This window comes from Phoxinus phoxinus (genome assembly GCF_949152265.1).
Source record: "Phoxinus phoxinus genome assembly, chromosome: 10".
In the NCBI taxonomy this organism is placed as follows: domain Eukaryota; kingdom Metazoa; phylum Chordata; class Actinopteri; order Cypriniformes; family Leuciscidae; genus Phoxinus; species Phoxinus phoxinus.
The window spans coordinates 21,159,480-21,178,645 of record NC_136885.1 but is presented as its reverse complement, the minus strand read 5'-3'; the positions used below and the strand labels follow the sequence as shown (position 1 = coordinate 21,178,645).

At 38.1% G+C, this 19,166-nt stretch overlaps 1 protein-coding gene and 1 long non-coding RNA gene across 3 annotated transcripts; both read left to right on the top strand.

Moving 5' to 3' along the window:
* Window positions 1–8,269: 8,269 nt before the first annotated feature.
* Window positions 8,270–15,974, top strand: pdp1 (pyruvate dehydrogenase phosphatase catalytic subunit 1). The gene is made up of 2 exons (XM_079627048.1): window positions 8,270–8,457; window positions 12,515–15,974. Exon 2 carries the CDS (start codon window positions 12,542–12,544, stop codon window positions 14,102–14,104), a length of 1,563 nt encoding a protein of 520 aa, XP_079483174.1. The 5' UTR covers window positions 8,270–8,457; window positions 12,515–12,541; the 3' UTR covers window positions 14,105–15,974.
* A 962-nt stretch (window positions 15,975–16,936) lies between these two features.
* On the top strand, window positions 16,937–19,166 carry LOC307006001. 2 transcript variants are annotated; one of them, XR_013799372.1, is made up of 3 exons: window positions 16,937–17,114; window positions 17,231–17,548; window positions 17,702–19,166. It is a non-coding gene; the product is annotated as an uncharacterized lncRNA (long non-coding RNA). The 2 variants fall into 2 exon arrangements; XR_013799373.1 differs by having other exon boundaries at window positions 17,231–17,822; window positions 18,849–19,166.

Genomic DNA, 19,166 nt, shown 5'->3' with positions numbered 1-19,166 from the left:
TAATTTCATTGGCTGACGCTGCTATGATCATGGCGTCTGCCAAACTTCAGCCACGCCTTCCGTCAAGCGTTGACGCTGAAGCCCCGTGTGAACGTACCGTCACGTTACTGTCATCAGCAATCTCAGAGTATACTTTTTGAAAGTGTCAACATTAGAATTTTCATCGGAAAATGTCATCTGAACAAGTAAGTAACATTCACTTTTGTTCTGACCAAATTCGGGGGGTGGGGGGAAGCATTGCAGTAGGCTATATCATGCTGATTAAATCTAACGATTGCTTATATCACGTCAAAACGTGAAAAATATATTTTTCCTGTAGCCACTCTGAAGTCCGAAGTCTTTGGGTTTTACAACTGGTGAATCTCCAGTTGTCACTGGTGATTGTCGCTTTAAACTTTCGGGATCCGCCATACCAAGTGCTAAGCTAAATCTCCACCTCCATCATCCACACACGCTAGCCGGGACTCCTTCTCTATGTGTACCAAAGTGACGTAATGACGCAAAGACATGCTCGAAATTCCCGCGGAAATCCACCAGTACCACTGGAATTAAAATCATTATTACAAGCTTACCGTTTTGAATCGAGGTAAGGCAAGCAGATCGTTTTGAACACTGGCTGGTTACGTTTTTTTTCAAAAATGTCTTTTTTGATATTTTTAAACCCAAAAAAGTGCCGGACTGCAGCTTTAAAAGGTGATCAACAATATGTAACTTTGCTTTTTATAAATAATTATAAGAGTGCCCTTTTTTCACTTGAGTAGGCTATCTGCTGCCCCCGAAATTGTCCGTTTATCTTTTCCTCAATGTCTCTTCTGTTCTTCCTCCTTCCTCACTGCAGTGATTGTAGCTTCTTCTTCATCTTGAAGAATCTGATGAAACTTCTTAAACTCCTCTTTAATCTCCTGCTCTGTGAGCTCAGACTGAGTAAAAATTCACAGCTGCATTTCCATATAATAGATTAAATATACTTTTTGTCAGTTCTGTGTTGAACATGTTGAGTATTTGACTCCTCGATGAGCTAGACTGTTCATACAATGCCCTTTGTTTTGCCCAATGCCCAGTGTTTTGTGTGTAAGTGTAAATCTGTGAGAGTGCAGTTTCTGGGAGAACAGGTGATACATTAAAAACATTCAAAGATAGAGAGTAAAAATAAATAATTTTCATGTAAATAAATAAAAAACTATATTTTTAAAAAAGCCTATATGTATAATCAGATTAAATCCTAATTCTTGTGGATGGTTGAACTTGATTGTGAATGTAGCCTATATTATGTATCACCTATATTTGTAATTGTATGTGAGCCAAAAATAAAATAATGCAATGCACACTGTAAATCCTGATGACTGGATACATTTTATTTTGCTGCCATCTACCAGTCTCATGAGGTATTAGAGGAAAATAAACCAACAAACCTGGAAATTCGTCTTTTAAATGAGATCCTCCTCAACTTTTAAAAAGACACTCCTAAGAAAAGGTTCTAGAACCTTAAAGGGTTTTCCATCATGAATTTATTTTATTTATTAAATTCAATTTTATGTAATTCATTTTTTTATTTTTATTAAATGCTTTGAATTAAACAGCTTGTAAACATACTTCAAAATAACATGTCAAGCATTGAAAGTATCATGCAATGATTTAAGATATTTCTCCTTATAGCCTTTTTGGCATAATTTGACAGTAAAGACATGAAGACAGCACTTTATATTTAAAAGTGTATCTTACGTAAACTGATCCAAATACTGGTGTGAAATATAACCAGTTGCACAGTATGTGTATGTACAGTATGTGTATGTATTAAACAGTATCTAATGTACATTTATTTGATTGATTGATTACTTAATTATTAATGAATTTCTCTTGAAACCCCTCATTGGAAACACTCACAACATTGCAGATAAATAAAGTGTCTGATTTTATTTTAGTAGTTGATCTTGGTCTGCCTGGTATTTGGCCTATACCGAGGTATAACTTTTTACCATGTCAAAAAGATCCTGTATTGAAGACCAGGACCTGGTCTCGCGACCTGAGGCAGTTTTCCTCCCTCTGTGAAGGTCCATGTCCATCAACACTGCATGATAAGGGTAGAATCTAGTAACATCTGCCTATGGTAAACTTCTGTGTAATTTCAGGTTTGCCGGATGTATGTGGGATAAAACTGAGCTAAGTTACACAGAACAGTAAATACCCAGATACGTGGCGTACAGAGAGATATGCAGGAATCCGTGAAATTTCATGGACATTCACAGCTGAAACACTGATGGCTGTTAGGTGTGAAGATCTTTCATATGTTAATGACCGGTAGTTAAGCTGCTGTGTTCTCAGATGGAGGGAGGGGGGTGAGCAGGGAAGCTTTTACAAAACAACCTCAAAATAGTGTCTTAACTACTGAACTCTTATATAGCTAGCTTTATCATTTTTGACAGAGCCATTACACAACATATGATTTATAATTTAAAGGTATCCTCTCTCCCCAACTTCATTCTTCTTTCCATATTATTTCACAGAAATTAAGATCTAGTCCTTTAGGGGAGAAGTGATTTCTCTAGCAGTATCTCTACAAATAGTCATCAATGCCCCCAAAAAGTTGCAAAGGGTCGTTGCAAAGACCTTTGTGTTTTTACTGATCTCTGGTCGGTCACACTTCTTGAGGCATTTCAACATTTCTACAGCCTGAAACACTGCCTGCACAGTTCTGAGCAGAATCCACTTCAACATCATGCACAAACCAGGAATGATTATCTAAATTAATGATTTTTTTGTACTGTACTTTCACAGTATAAACAAGGATCAACTCATCTCCTGAGATTATATAACAGAAGTTCAGAAGATTGTAATCTTTTAGTACTGGTATCCATGTTTGCATTGTTTTACCTATTCAACTGAATATTTTGTTACTAAACATATTTTATGCCTTTTAGGTACCAGATTTATGATGAGGCTATGAGGAAGAAGTAGCTATTCATTTTTTATTCCGGAAAGGCCCAGCTTTCATTCAATCAAGGTTGTGGCAAAAAGCCAAAGAGAGACAACAGTAAGTTTAGAAATTGATATGTAACTCGCTGTAATGAGTATTGTCAGTGATTACATTACTGTTATTTTGCAGTTGCTGGAGATTAAATCAACAAAGACAAATACAGAAAGAGCATTGTGGAGGACAGAAAGGGTGGAGCTCTGTAAGATGAGGAAGATGTAGTGAATTCATGCAGGAGCTGATGGAGTCTGCTGGGACACATCATCTCATGTGTTATTTACTGCCTTTGAAATCTTTCATTCAAAGTAGATGTTGTATTTTTAAATGCTGTTTTCTGTTGAAAATGTTGTTTTCTGACTGATTTTATGTTTTAGATATATTTAATATCTAAATATAGATTTATTTTCCCTAATGAAGACAAAGAATCAATTATTGGTTAAACTATATTATTTCTGTCTGCCCACCTGGCCTGCACCCAATCAAATCACTCACCTGCAATGGTTTTGGGAGGGATATGTTTTAAAGAAAACCAACCAAATCATTAATTTTAAGGGTTTTGGAAGTGGTTTATTTTACATGTAACCAATGATGTCACTTTGCTGTAAGGGTTTTGGGTGGGATAAATTTCAAGTTGACCAATGAAATTACTTTTGAGGAAAGTCTATGGCCCAATAGCTGTCTGGTTTAGGTGTGAAAATGTCCCCTGACAAAATCCTTGAGGAGATTACTTGCCATGGCAACAAATGTCTGTAGCATGGTAGAATGACTTAGCAACATACGTCAGAATTGGTATAATTTCGGAAGTACTGATGGAATTTAATATATATGGTCAGGAGTACTTGTGGATACTACCATAAATCAGGGCATTACTAGTCTGGATACACCTCTTTTCACTTTTCATGCATTGCAAGTCACCACAGTATGTCAATTCAGGGTAATTTTAAGAACTGGTCACATTGGAAAATTTTCCCTCAGCAGGCCCCAGCGAGGATCGAACTCGCGACCCCTGGTTTACAAGACCAGTGCTCTAACCACTGAGCTATGGAGCCTCACATGATGCCTGTCAATCACGTGAGTGTTTGTGCTTTGAGTTAGCATGACAAAGACACACCTCAAGGAATTGGCAGGCAGCCTAAGATATCTTAACAGATGCTTCAGTGCTTTGAGAAAAAGTCAAAGTTCAATGTTTGAAACTCTTGGTAAAGTGGCTCCAGTATAGTTGCTGTGACTTTTTAATTATCATAACAGAATTTACTGCACATTTATGCATATTCTTACATGTAAGAAAGCATCAATAGCAAATCAATGGAAACTGTTGGTCCGACATGATCAAACTAAACTACAAACAACAGACTGGTCACTTTCTTGTATAGCCCAACTGACTCAAATTGTTTGAAAGAAACTGTTCTAAAAAAGGAATTGCCTGTATAGATACATTATATGTAAAGACACTTGACAAGAGCAAGACGTTCTGGTTCTATGTCACTAATAACATACAGTCAGAATGAAAGACTTCAGAGTGCAGAAGATTCAGATTCAGTTGACATAAGTTCACTCATGAGTTCAAGAGTCAAGATCAGACACAAACACACTGGATTGATTGGAGCAACTTAAATCTTTGGGACTGATGGATTTCTCTGGAGATTGTACACAATATTTACCACACACATTAGTGTAAAACTGGTGTAAAAGAAAGCTGTTTCCTTCCTTTGGCTTGATTCTATGGTTACTAAACCACTATGAATAGTCTCAAAGTGTGTTCCTGAGTCAAAGGCCTCTGGAGCCAGGACACAGGCATATGGGTAAAATCTCTCTGGTTATTAGGAGCCAGCTGCTGCATCTTGCTGTATCTCAGACTGGTCAGATCATCAGAGAATCAGGTGTGAATTTGCAGTCCAGAGTCACAGGAACTGATGAGAGATACAACAGGGTTACTAATGGTCTCTATAGTACCATACTAGTACTACTCATTGGGACTGGGGAGAAGAGGGCCCACTCGTGTGTTTTAGTGACCCTGTCTATGTAGTCACTTTGTATTCACTATGTAATTCACTTTTTTAATACACTCTGAAAAATAAAGATGCTTTAGTGACATCAGTTGTTCCATGAAGAACCTTTCTATTGCACAAACCGTTCTTTAGTTGGAAAAACAGTTCTTTAGAGTAAAAATATGTTTTTAAAAAAAGTTTACTCAAAAAGTCTTTCGGGAATCCAAAATGGTTCTTCTATGGCATCTGTCATGTATTCCCTTTGTGTTAGTGGACTCTTTTGTTGTTTCCTGTCTTGTGCCATGTTTTGTAGTTCTTTGTAGTTTTCATGTTGATTGGTTTCCCAAAGGTGTGTCATGCTAGTTTCCTTGGTTACCCTCCTGTGTTCCCATGACAATTTATCCACGCCCTCTTGTTAGCCTGTGTATATATTGCCCTTGTGTTTCTCTTGTGGTTGTAAGTCATTGGTTTTTCTGTACCTGTCTCTGTCTTGATCTGCCACATTAATCAAAGCTCCAGAAAGCATCTGTGGATCCTGCTGTAAACTCTGGGCTCTGGAATAACCTTCAATAGTCAGAACTGCAGTGAGTTTGAGTTCACAATCAAAAACACAAAAGTGACACGATGTCTCGCTTACCTTGTCATTGTGGCATTAAAGTTCTGCTAAATGTATTATCTCCTCAACTAAATGATATTTGCATAAATTGATTGTGTTAAAGGAGATTCTTAATATAGGGCGAGAGTTTGAATAGGGTTGGCAATCAGTTGTTTTTTGCACAAAAAGAGTTGATGTAGAAAGAGCACATGTAGAAATGACGTACCGGGGTTCATCTTATCCTCAATGTTGTTTTATTGTGTCGGATAGAGCTGAGATCTGTCTGTCAATCTCCTCCATCTGACTCTTCTGTTCTCCCTCCTTCCTCAGTGCAGAGATTGTATCTTATTCTTCATCTCACAGAAACTGAAGAAGCTTCTTAAACTCCTTTTTAATCTGTCGCTCTGAGAGCTCAGACTGAGTCTGAATATAAAAACAAACACAATTATACTAAAATTAAACTAAATCACCTCTGCATTTACACATTTCTGTCCATGTAGAAAATGGTCACCTTGGTGTCCTGAGATGTTTTATGTTTTTTTCTTTAGTGTGTTAACGTTTCTCTTGCAAGAACTTCAGTGCAGTATTGAGTTCCTCCTAGAATGGTTTAAAATGTTGTTTGTATGTATTTCAAGCACTGAGCCACAAATCAAAATTTTATAAATACATTTGCCAATACACACTTTTTAATTAAGGATGAAAGGGACCTCAAATGAAAATAAATGTTTCTTTTTTGTAAGAAACAGCTTTATTAATGAGGCAGAATCTGTGATTGGCATGTTTTTCAGAATCTCTGCGCACACAATACACACAGGCTGTTCATCTTCCAAGCAGAAGAGTCTGAGATTCTCATTGTGCAAACTGCAGATCACCTTAGACCCTGAAGCCGTTTCTGCTGTGAAGGACACACATAAGTTATATTCCTGCAGACGGGACACTGCCGGACTTTCTTGGTTTTCTAGAACTGCTGAAGACATTCTTTACAGACACTGTGACTATTACAGAATTACAGGAAAACCGAAGATTTCACAGCACACGTAAGCTCTTCCACGGATACTGTTTTCACAGAATCCTTGCTTAATTTTCTAATATTTGAAATGATCCTAATTCGTTTTTTTAACCTTTTTTTGAGATGTTGTCCTCAGTTCCCCACCAACAGCTTTTCAGTTTTTCCAGTTTTTACTTCCTGGGGTTTCTGAATACCCAGATTGGGTTTACCTGCATTAGACTCTAACAAACACTTATTTGTATTTGTGCATCTAATAATCATTCTCATGAAAGGAGAGCAGAATCTAGTGTTCCAATCCAACATCAAACACCGATATAAAGAAGCATTTTAGCAGTTAGGATTTTCATGTGTCTTACATAAGCATATTTACATAAAATATAAAATACTATAATTCAGGGATTGTAAGACAAGTGTATCTCTGTAAATAAATTAATTTCCCCCCTGATTCACTTCATATAAATTCAAATTTATAACACAAAAATAATTTTTATTCATGTAGATTTTGTTTTTATTTATGCGTTTGTTTAAATAGTGCACTTTATTGGTGTTTTGTTTCCTTTTTGTTAAGAGTTTAGAAAACTTCATTAAATGCACCCATCATTTGTTCACCCTCATGTTGTTCCAAACCTGTATGTTTCTTTCTTCTGCTGAACACAAAAGAAGATATTTTGAAGAATGCAAAATAATCAAACAGTTGACAGCACCCATTGACTTCCATATAGGAAAAAATACTATAGTCAACTGTTTGGTTACAAACATTCTTCAAAATATCTTCTTCAACATTTAAAAAGTTCTTCAAAAGTTTTGCCAACTATAGGGAAGTGTTTCAGATGCGGACTTTGCTTCATTGGGTCTCCTGACAACTAAAATTATAAGAATGTTTCTATAACAGGGCAATAAAAAATATCACTTTTTGTAAAAAGTGGTCACCCAAAAGTGGCTCAATTTGCCCCATTTCTACCACTTTGAGAAAACAGGTCTAGGCAACATAATTTAATGGCAAATCACCAGCATATATTTAGTTGTTTGGTGTGGGTTAATAATCAGGTTTTGCAAGTAGATATAAAAGTCATTATATTTTATATTTAGATATGCCTGAACACAACCATTTTTTTTTAAATAAACAAACACTTTTTCCATTTGTTCCTTTCAAACAAAGACAGATCAAATAACCAAAAACCAATAGCCTGCCTGCGTGCACTGCAAGGCCTCTAGCCCTATACCTTCAGTCTCAAGTGATATTTACTCCAGAGGTGGGTGCAGGTGAGATTTATAAAATATATTTCTTGTTAATGTCTATTTTTGTCTTAATTATAATATCGACCGGAAAAGGACGTTTATTATTATTATCATTATTATTTTATATAAATCTTTATTAAGTCTCTTTGCGATTCAACAGAACACAAATAGAGTCAAATACAAAAATATTATACAAGAGCAGAACCAGGGGTAAATTCAAATAAATACATTAAAAATAGAGCATAACCGACTGGTTTTAGCAGCCGCCTTATTTTTTGAATCATAGATGGATTTGATGTAGTCTACTGTTCCGTCTCCTTACCAAAAACAACAAAAGAGGGTTTAGAATTACTAAATTTGGTTGTGAATATGAAATTTCCCTAAAATTATCAATAAATTAATTAGGTAGGCCTATATTTCTTTCTGTTTTTTATTTTTGTTATCATGGAAAAAAAGGAAGGTTTGGTGAGCGCAGCTAGCTACACCTCTGATGACGAAGCAGCTACGTAAGTGAACCAATCATCTTGTCCGGGCGGTGTGGGCTGGAGACGAACTAGACTCGCAGGATGCGGGCGGGGTGAACTGTGCATATTATGAACAAATGTTGCCTAATCTAGCATATACCACAAACTCAGTCACTCACTAATATCCTCAGGTAAGAATACTCATCTTTTGTTTAGTGGTAATGAGTTGCGCATGCAGTTCGTACGATGATATGATTTCCAAACAGCGTATTTCAGACGCATTAGCGTTTGATATCTGTTCACGAGACATGCAGTTACGCAGTAAAACATGGGGGTTGCAGTATACAAACCTTGTGCTATCTGAACATTTTCCACGTTAATTACATGGACATTTATTAGATTAAGCTTCTCTGCGATTATTTCTATTTAATTATGTTGCCATTCTCAAATGTAAACATGGAAACTTAATAGCGAGTTAGCCTGGTGATGTGGACGGGGCGAAGTAGCCTACTCCGCTTCTTTTCGCGTGTGTTGTTTTTAGAGTATGGCACTTTTATTTTAACCTTCTGTATCAATTTTGTTGATGACTTATGTGCACTGTATGTGTACTATGCTTGCAAAAGGGTGTGACATATTTTGAGATTAAGAACCCCCAAATTGGAAGTAAAAACTAAAGGACGGGGTCTCAAAGTCTCACCTCAAGAGTTGAAAAAGTATCAAGAAATGGGCGTGTAAAGCTGTGGGAAAAGGAGAGAAAATAACCAATTAAACACAGACTTACAACACATTAAGGTTTACCGTACTCCGCTGGATCCGTGCGTATCCAGATCAGAAAATGGACCAGTGCGCTCGACCACAACGCAGCCCTGTCAACTAACTTACTAGAATATCCCCTGTACTGGGGCTGTGCAATATAGCTAAAACAATTATCACGATATATAATGTTTCATATCGTTCAATATCGATAATTATTGGCTTTTTAATAACCTTTTTTTTTAAAAGACATGTAGAAAAGTTTGAATTTAAACCACTGTTTTTTATTTATTTATCCACATTATTAAAATAAAACTATTTTGCTATTTTAAAGTTTCCTAATGTTGTTATGGAGTCTCCTACAACAGGTTTACATGATCAAAGGTAAAAAAAAAACTTTAATTTTCTCATAGTCATAATATACATTTGCACATCACCAGATTTTCAATGATTCTCAAACGACTCACCAGATGAATCAATCTCTCCCTCCTTTGTGAGCTACTCTGCTCTGATTGGCCAGACGGCTCAGTCTGTTGTGATTGGTTTGCTGCGTACAGCACCAAAAACTCCCATTGCCATAACAACGTCAGCTCTGCGTGTTTGAGGCTTCCTACACCGTAAAGTAAACACAGTAACAAACAATGACGTCGATTTTACCATATCAATCCGAGCGAGAGTCCGATGATGAAACATTGGAAGAACTAGTCATTCAACCCGAACCTCCATCGCAAGCACGACTCGAGCAAGACGTTTCTCAGTGATACACTACTCAGTTTGAGGTACATTATGAGATGTTGCAACTGTAATTCCTCAGCATCAGCATTAACAAGTGCATGTCCATCAACCGATTATTTTACTTGTACTAATATTTTTCTAATATATTGCGGACCGGTGAACATGTGGAAACTGTATCAATAACAGTGCATGTATGCAATGTATACATTAGCGGAGCTCTGGCGTGAATGACTGATGTAACAAACGTTGGTAAAACAAATCTTGCTCCATGCTTAATCTTTCCTCAAAGTAGTGAGAACGACAGACAATCTGCATTAATAGACACCGTTTTAGGTAATAGTGGCCCACAGCTGATTAGTAGAAGTATATCAGTTAGACAGTAATAATGTGAGTTAGCCAGTTAGCAAGAGACCTACACAATGTAAAATTCAAAACTAAGTATTTTGAACACCATCTTTCAAGATCAAGCGGTTTGCAAATCCTGCATTGAACTCCGAGATTTGAGAAGCAGTCGTCAGTAAAATAAAGGGAACACCGCAAAAGTTTAGGATTATAGCCTACTGCTGTAGTATCATGGTAAAGATGAATTTTAACCACTGATTCTTCACATGCTCGTTCTTGGGCAGTGAAAAAAAAACTGGCTTTACCTTCACATTGTAGAGCACAGCGTCTTGAGGCTGTCCAGTATCCACTATCCACAGGAATCAGCTGCCGGTTTGAGGTTTTCCCTGGTCTCTGCGCGCGCAATAAGTGGGCGGGCAATATGCTAATGTTTCGTCTTGACATCACAACGAAACGGCTTATGACTCGTTTGAAAAAGGCAAGGCAAACTTTGAGGTAGTGTGTAGTAACAATGTTGCTTGATCAAGATCGGCTCGCACTGCACTGACATTGGTCCAAACAGCGTGAAGCACAAAATAATGAGTAGCGCAGTTTTCATTTCGCTTTCATTGCGTCTTACGTTTGCCATTTGATGTTGGGCAACGTTGTGGTGGTCACGCCATCTTTAACTTCTCAGTCCCATTAAATGGTAACTGTCGCCAAAATAGAACCTAGGCTTTTTTTGTTAATCTACTCGAGTCAAACTTTCGTGTAAAAGCATAATTATAATGGAAACGGCACTTTTAAGATTGACCGTTTTTAGCTCAAAATGCCTTTTGAATGAGAGTGCTAGGGGCACTTCTATGATAGCATCAAAATCGCTATTTTAAAAACACTGAGAAGGCTCGACACAACATGAAACTGTGCTCAAAGTATCACCAGGGGCTCTACACATGAACTTGAGCATTGACTACATTGTTTGTGTACACAAAGTTTACTAAAAAGAAAGGGTTTGTTCAACTCACTTTATCAGTTAGTATTTCCGGTGGCTGGAATTTTGTCAGTCAAAAGTAGTCGATCTCCAATGCAACGTAATGAACTGACTCCATGAGGAAATTTCATGAACTTGTAATTCCAATGAAAAGCATGATAATTTAGACACTTAGAATTTATATGGAAACAAGCTTTAGGAGCTTTCCATCTTTACTCTCCTCATGTTACATTGCATTTGGAGATCGACTACTTTTGACTACTTACCACCAAAACGCCATTGTCATGTAAATGAACTGCCAGAGCGCATTAAAAGTTTTCTGATTTCAGTTGAAAACGGTGTTGTGTAAGCGGCCCCTAAGATAACTAATGATTTTTACAACGGAAATGAATCAATTAAAAATGTATTTAAGCTAGACAATGACTTTCTTCTTGAGCTGCTGTAAAGCCAAAACAATCGTCGTTTATTGTTGTGTACAGAACAAGTCTTGTCATTAATTTCCTATTATCACTGTAAAGCTGCTTTGAAAAATCTGTACTGTAAAAAGCCCTATATAAATGAAGGTGACTTGATTTGTCTAATTATACAGACATGTAAATATTAAAATATAAGTTGAGGGCACCTTGATGCATTTTAAAAATATAACAACAAACTCACAAGAACGAGGGAGAAACGCGGAAGAACATTTAAAAGGTTTAATAATATTTTCATTACATTTACAAGCACTACAGTCTCTGAACAAAAACGACACGCGTCAGACAGCTACTTTTTTGTCCATTGTTCTTAAAATTTTCTGTCTACATCTGTGTATCTACTTCAGTGTATGTTCAGGATCAGACGTACGGCTGTATCAGTATCCTTATTTGCACATAATAGTCTATTTCAAATGAAGAAGTGATTAAATATGTGTGCATACACTGTGCTGGTTCATGTTTAGAGCACTACTACAAGAGTATATAAAATATGTCCAAAAAAACTTGAAACATGCTTACTCCAGTCCGTATATGATCTATGACCTGTGTTATTAAACTCATTGCGGCGTTTCGTCTATTAAATATTATTACAGTCATTATTTGTGCTTTTCAGTGATGTGCAGCCTATACATATGTTCACATCTCTTGCAACTCTTTATGTAATGGCTAAATGTTACAGGGAACAGTAATAGGCCAGTGGGACAGTCAATGTGTCCAATGCCAAGAATGTAGCTTGGGACTATAAATAGCCTTGGGTCACTCTCCCATCCTGAACGGAATGAATTTTCCATGCCTTGACCTTAGCCTTGACTTAGTCAATGAGAGTAATCTTCTGATGACTACAGTAATTTGGTTTTTACATCAAGACTAAAGAACTTGATAATCATGGCATCCTGACTATCGAGACTTGAAATCCAGGCAAGTGTAAAATCTGAGTTGTTTCATTTTTGTAATTGTGCTGTGGTTTCCCTGCAGGTTCTTTGTGGGTAAGGTCAAATCATCATGGCTACTACCTCCCAGGTGTTCAGGGTCATCCATGGCAGGAGATTTGGTCAAATCCTGGTGCCAGCTATAACATGCCAAAACTGCAGTCTGTCGTCTCATCCCTGCACCAATGCAACTCAGCCACATAGTTTTGTTCAAAGATGGCGGCATCACCAGTCACGGGGATACAGGACCTCGTCTGCAAGGCACACTTACTACCTGACCCCTCCTCAGGTTAACAGCATCCTAAAGGCAAATGAGTACAACTTCAAAGTTCCTGAGTTTGATGGCAAGAACCTTAGTTCAGTCATGGGCTTTGACAGCAACCAGCTACCGGCAAACGCACCCATTGAGGATCGGAGAAGTGCAGCGACGTGCTTGCAGACGCGCGGCATGCTTTACGGAGTATTCGATGGCCATGCAGGCTGCGCTTGTGCTCAGGCGCTCAGCGAGCGGCTCTTTTACTACATTGCTGTTTCGTTGCTGCCGCATGAGACGTTAACGGAGCTGGAGAACGCGGTGGAGAACGGACGACCTGTTCACCCAATTCTGCAGTGGCACAAGCATCCCAACGACTACTTCAGCAAGGAAGCCTCACGGCTCTACTTTGCCAGTTTGCGCACGTACTGGCAGGAGCTTCTGGACCTGAGCGTTCCTGGGGAGCAACCTGATGTTGCCGAAGCTCTTGTGAGTGCCTTTAAAAGGTTGGACAGTGACATGTCCCTCGAAGCACAGGTTGGCGACTCAAATGCGTTCTTGCACTACTGGATGCTTCGTGTGGCATTTTCCGGTGCTACCGCATGCGTTGCACACATCGATGGTAATGAGCTGCATGTTGCCAACACTGGAGATGGCCGTGCAGTCCTGGGCGTACAAGAACCCGATGGCTCTTTTTCTGCCTTGACGCTCTCCGATGACCACAACGCGCAGAACGAATCCGAGGTGCAGCGCGTACGGTCCGAGCACCCGCTTTCCGAGGCCAAGACTGTGGTGAAGCAGGATCGTCTCTTGGGGTTACTCATGCCATTCCGCGCCTTCGGAGACGTTAAATTCAAGTGGAGCATCGAGCTGCAGCGCCGTGTTCTTGAGTCCGGACCGGACCAGCTCCATGAGAATGAGCATGCCAAGTTCATCCCACCCAACTACCACACGCCACCCTACCTTACGGCGGCACCGGAGGTGACACGACACCGCCTTCGTCCACAGGATCGTTTCCTGGTGCTGGGCTCGGACGGGCTGTGGGAAACGCTACACAGGCAGGAGGTGGTGCGGATTGTGGGTGAACATCTCACTGGAGTGCACCAGCAGCAGCCAGTCAGTGTTGGTGGCTTTAAGGTGACCCTGGGTCAGATGCAGGGATTGTTGCAGGAAAGGAAGGCTCGCATCTCCTCCACCTTCGAGGACCAGAATGCAGCTACACACCTGATTCGGCACGCGGTGGGGAGTAACGAGTTTGGATTGGTGGACCATGAGAGGTTGTCAAAGACTTTAAGCTTGCCAGAGGAATTAGCTCGCATGTACAGGGATGATATCACTATCATTATAGTGCAGTTTAACCCACACGTCATAGGCGGACAGTAAAAGAGGACCGACTCTTTCGTCCACGTGCTCTGTTACATATCTTGTGCACCATCTCATCATTGTACTATCAGTAATATCAGCACAGCGAAATGTTACCTATACCAGTGGAATGTATTACATTTTAATGTTCATTTTTATTTTCACATATGCATGGCAGCTGCCTATATCTCATCAGGTGAGAGGAGTTGATTCCCAATGTTACATGTGGAATGAAGCCAAACAGAAAAAGTTATGCTGAGCCCACCACAGACCCGCTATCATGATTAAATAGTCAAAATGCAACACAAAACCATAAATTAAGACTAGGAATCTCATATCTGATGAAATTTAGTAGATTTTGTAGGTTTAGCAGATTTTGCACTGAGGAGAGACTGAGGAGAGAAGAGTGACACTAAGGAGAGACTTTAAATGGTGAAGATGACTGTAGTGTGCCAAAATAATCTTTTATGTTGAATGCTTTTATCTTTTGAATGAATGAAAAAGGGAAGTAAAACAAATGTCATTTAAAAATTAGTTTGAAAGAAAGAGAATATCAAACGAAATAGGTCCATATAAGTACTTTTTAATTAGAATGCTCTGTAACAGTCACAGATATGTTGAGTAATGAGAAGATAGGCTAGTTCACCCAAAAAATAAAATTGTCATTACTCACCGTCATGTCATTCCAAACCTGTTTTCAAAACCGAGATATTTTGAAAAATGCCTCAGTGACAGTCGGTTATTTTGGACACATTAACTTACAAAATGCTGTTTTTTTTTTTGCGCTGTGCAGAAATAAAGTCATACAGGTTTGAAACAACAGTGAGTGAATGATGTGACACTATGTTTTATTTTAGTTGCTAATGCAGTGACGAATGTTTTTCATGCTTTAAAGTGCTTTATGTTAGTACCATTTGCAGTCTTTACTTGACTTCTCTTTTTTTGAAAAGCATGCCTTTAATAGATGCCGTTTTTAATGAAGTACATCTTTAAGTTCAACCAAATTATATTCCCATTACTGTAAAAATCCTGATAAAGAGGTCTGCTTAATATATTTTTTTACCTGTAAATGGAATCAGAAGTTGGCCATTTGATGGTTTGTACATAAAGGCAAAAGTTCCATACATGTAACGTAATAAGAGACATATCTGTCACTGCTAATAACATAAAGATTCTCTTTGGTCCTTTCACATACTGTACTTCAGTTCCCTCTGACAGTGATTCTTTATTTATAATGCTGCTGGCCATTGCTGAAATTCTGTTTACTGAGGTGTGGAGGGTTCTCTGAAAAGTGAGGGACAGGTATTTAAAGAAACAGGTTAATGACAACAAACCCTTCTTGTAAGACGCACAAACACACATGTATGCTTACACTGCTGTGGGGAAATCTGAACCTGAACAATTTGCTTTATGGATTGTGTTTCCAAGTAATTGAGTTGATATGCGTTTTTTTTCCAGGTGTCACAACATTTTTCAAGTGATCACTGGCCCCAGGGTAGAGATTAGAACTTGAGTTCAATGTTATATTTTTGGTCCGAGGGTTATTGAACAAGGTTAAAACCATAACTCTGTGTGATTGTACTTTCTTGCCTGTATGTTCTCATCTCTTGCACAAGAACACAGCTGATTACCACATGAAATGTATACCGTTACAAAATTATAGGCTTGCTAAAGTGTAAATAGAGACTGCTTTATATATTGGAATTACTTAATACTTGAAGTAAATGTATGCTGCGGCTTAAGTTTTAAATGTTCAGTATATTTAACAATATTTTGCAGCATGTCACAGTTTAACAATATTATATTACTATGTGCTGGTGCATGGGCATGGCTTGTGCGAGTACTCCTGCTTTTTGTATTTCAAATGTTTTAATAAAAATGCTATAACCTATTATTGTCAATTTTTTTTTTTTTTTTTTTTTTTTAATTAGTGCATGCAGTTTAAAGGTTTCAGTTTCTAAGCTGAACAGTCAAGGAAATTAAAACAGACCAAGGTGACTTTTGTTGCCAGAAGTTGCATTTCATTCTAAGAATGTACATTTATTTAGTACGAATTATTGAACTTTGTGTGTGTGTGTTTTTCTTTTTTTTTTGTAAGGTTGCCCAAACAGAGCAGTTGGTTCAGGGACAGGGGTCAAGTCATCATGGTGTCAGATCACAGTTTCTAGTTTGGCAAACTTTAAGTAGGTCAGTCTATCATAAGGCTCTGTCATGACATGGCAATTCTGAAACTTTAAATGTCAAGAGTTTAGTGGGTTCTGGGACACGCATATCTGCATAGTATTTAATGGCCCTAACCCAAATACCTACCAAGGCTTCTGAATTTTCAGCAGCCATTACTCACTCAAGTCTTCACTGTCACATGATCCTTCAGAAATCATTCTAATATGCTGATTTGGTGCTTTAAAAAACACTTCTTATCAATATTGAAAACCTTATGCCCCAAACTTTTGAACAGTGATTTATTAATATGGTAGGCCTACTATAGGCCTACACATTTTTCTAGGCAAGACTTTGTAATAAAATGTTACAGGGGATCCCTGCTTCATATCTTTATCCACAAAGGGGTCATTGACCCGAGGAAGAAAAAAAACAGTAAACAATATACTGTCATCCTGACATTATTTGAGTCCGGAAGAGGAGTCTTTGCATTTACAAAACTCAACAAAGATATCCAAAAAGTTTGCAGACACAATCTTGATTCCTACAGTAGAAATCGAGGGAATTAATCCTGTATAAAAAATAATGGAAATAAAGAAACGAGGTTTTAATCGTGCTATTTGCATATTGTAAAATTCTCCACCTGGGGGCGCCAATGGCCAACAATTGCAAATGCCTGGCAATGCAGTGAATGAAGCATTGGCGCAATGAAGTAGGCTATCAAAACCGACGTGAAATATCCTACACAGTCTATGTAATATAATGCTCGTGTCGAATAGTTTTTGTTTTTATACTATCTAAGGTGTGCGTTCATTAGTCTACTTATATCGTGTGGAGTCTGTGGAGATTGAAATGATGATTGACCAATAGAGTAGGTTGATCTGCATGTGCGTGTACAGTACAATTGACCGACTAAAGTTAAATAATGACGTTGACGCAGATCATGTTGCTATTTTTCTCTATTATAACGGTTCTTCTTATCTGCAGCAAAGCAAACCAGAGACTGTATAACTTTGAGCAAACTCCTATTTCGTGAAAGTATGACTCATGGATACGTGTGTGGACGACTGGTAGGCCTACGAGTCTGGAAATAAAATGATTAGGTTGGTGGTCAAACATAGATAGATTCAAACAGCGGATAGATAGATGTTTGTGGGTGTTGTTTAAATTGTTTAATTGTGTTGTATTTTTGATAAGAAGTGTTGTAGAAGCAGGTTTAATATGATTTCATATTTATTCATGTTTTTTTTCTAGGACAGAGAGCCCAGATTGTCTGTGAGTGAGATAGGCCTGCTAGCTCCTACTGTAAGCATGTTGATTTATTCTCACACCAGATATCATCCTCACTTAACATCCATTCCAGAGAAACTCATCTGTTCCACTGACTCATTCTCTCAATCAGAAACTGGTCATTACGATTGGATATTTATTTAAATGCACTTACCCCCTGTTTCACAGACAAGGCTTAAGCCTAGTCCCAGACTAAAATGCATGTTTGAACTGAAAGCAACTTGCACTGACATGCTCTGTCTATGAGACCAGGCCTAAGATTTAAATATGAGATTTCTACATTCCAACGGTAATAAAACACAGACACACATATACACACAGCTTCACTTCACATTTTAGCTTAATCCAATTGAAATGTTTGAACAAACATTTATATAAGGGATAACATTCAGAAATAAATGTAGATTTGTTTAACCCATTTTAGTTATGTAATTACAAATGGTATCAATTCTTATTTTTCTACCCCACAATTTTCCCTGTTGTTAGCTGGACCAGACTATGTTGAAAGATAAACATAAAAATCTTGGCTATGATAAGTTGAGAACAAAAAGACCAAACCTCCATGTATTCATCAGTTAAGTGAGGAGAGTAGAGTCAGAAAGTATATTGAATGTATACATTTTTAGCTCATTAATAGTGGCATAATAGTCTATAAACAAATACTCTGGTCTTTTTTTTCTTCATTTTAATAGTTCTAAGGTCAAAGGTGTTTCAGCATTACAGAAATGTCATTATATTTAGACTAAACTTTCAAGTGATGATCATAATCCTGTGCTTGTCCTTCATAACCTTCCAAAATTCTCTATGGCCTTATTCATTTAACATTAAAGAGGTGTGGTTAAATGGATAGAGCTGTTAGCATGTTGATATCTATTTAATGAATACTGAAAATACTTGCGATATTTTTTATATTATGAATGTTATCTTTCTAACTGTTAGAAAACAATTCCATTTGACATGGCTATACTGTCATCCATAGAGATTTGTTGCCTCATTGAAAAAAGCGCGCATGCTTTTATTAGTTTTGATCATACAGGACTTACCAGTCTATTCATACTCCCCTGGGAATATAATGAATTTAATACCTTGCTTAATTGCACAGTGCTCATAGATGGTTGTGTTGCACTGAGCAGCTGAAGTGGGAAGCATTGCACGGTAAGCCTGTGAATGAATGTGTGCAGATGGGGTGGTCTGTATTACTGGTGAGTTAGTGCTGAGCTACAGATGGGAGGGTCAGTTGACACTGTTATGATTTTAATGTATTCTCAATTTGGCTCTGCTTCTCATAACAGTTGTTTTGTTCACTCTTTGGCAGAGGACCATCCAAACTGCCTAAAAGATGCATGTGTTGTAAGAACAGGAATCAGCTCCTATTTGATTGTTTCTATGATGTTGGCTGATGACAACACGTGTTATGTGGGAGGGACAGAGTCAGAAGTTGAGATGATAATCAGATGGCTATAGGCAAAAAAGACCATAGGAACGGGGTAGATAACTATCTACCACTGAATCATTCATCCATCCGTCCATCCATTTTTCAGCCGCGGGCAAGGTCAAGAGAGAAGTGCTGCTCATCTGTCAATCCATCTGATCATCCTTGGCTGTGTTAGCTAGTGGCAAAGCCAGTGAAAGA

Excerpts from the sequence above, each read along its gene's own strand:
- pdp1 (XM_079627048.1), top strand. The coding sequence starts at position 12,542 with ATGGCTACTACCTCCCAGGTGTTCAGGGTCATCCATGGCAGGAGATTT.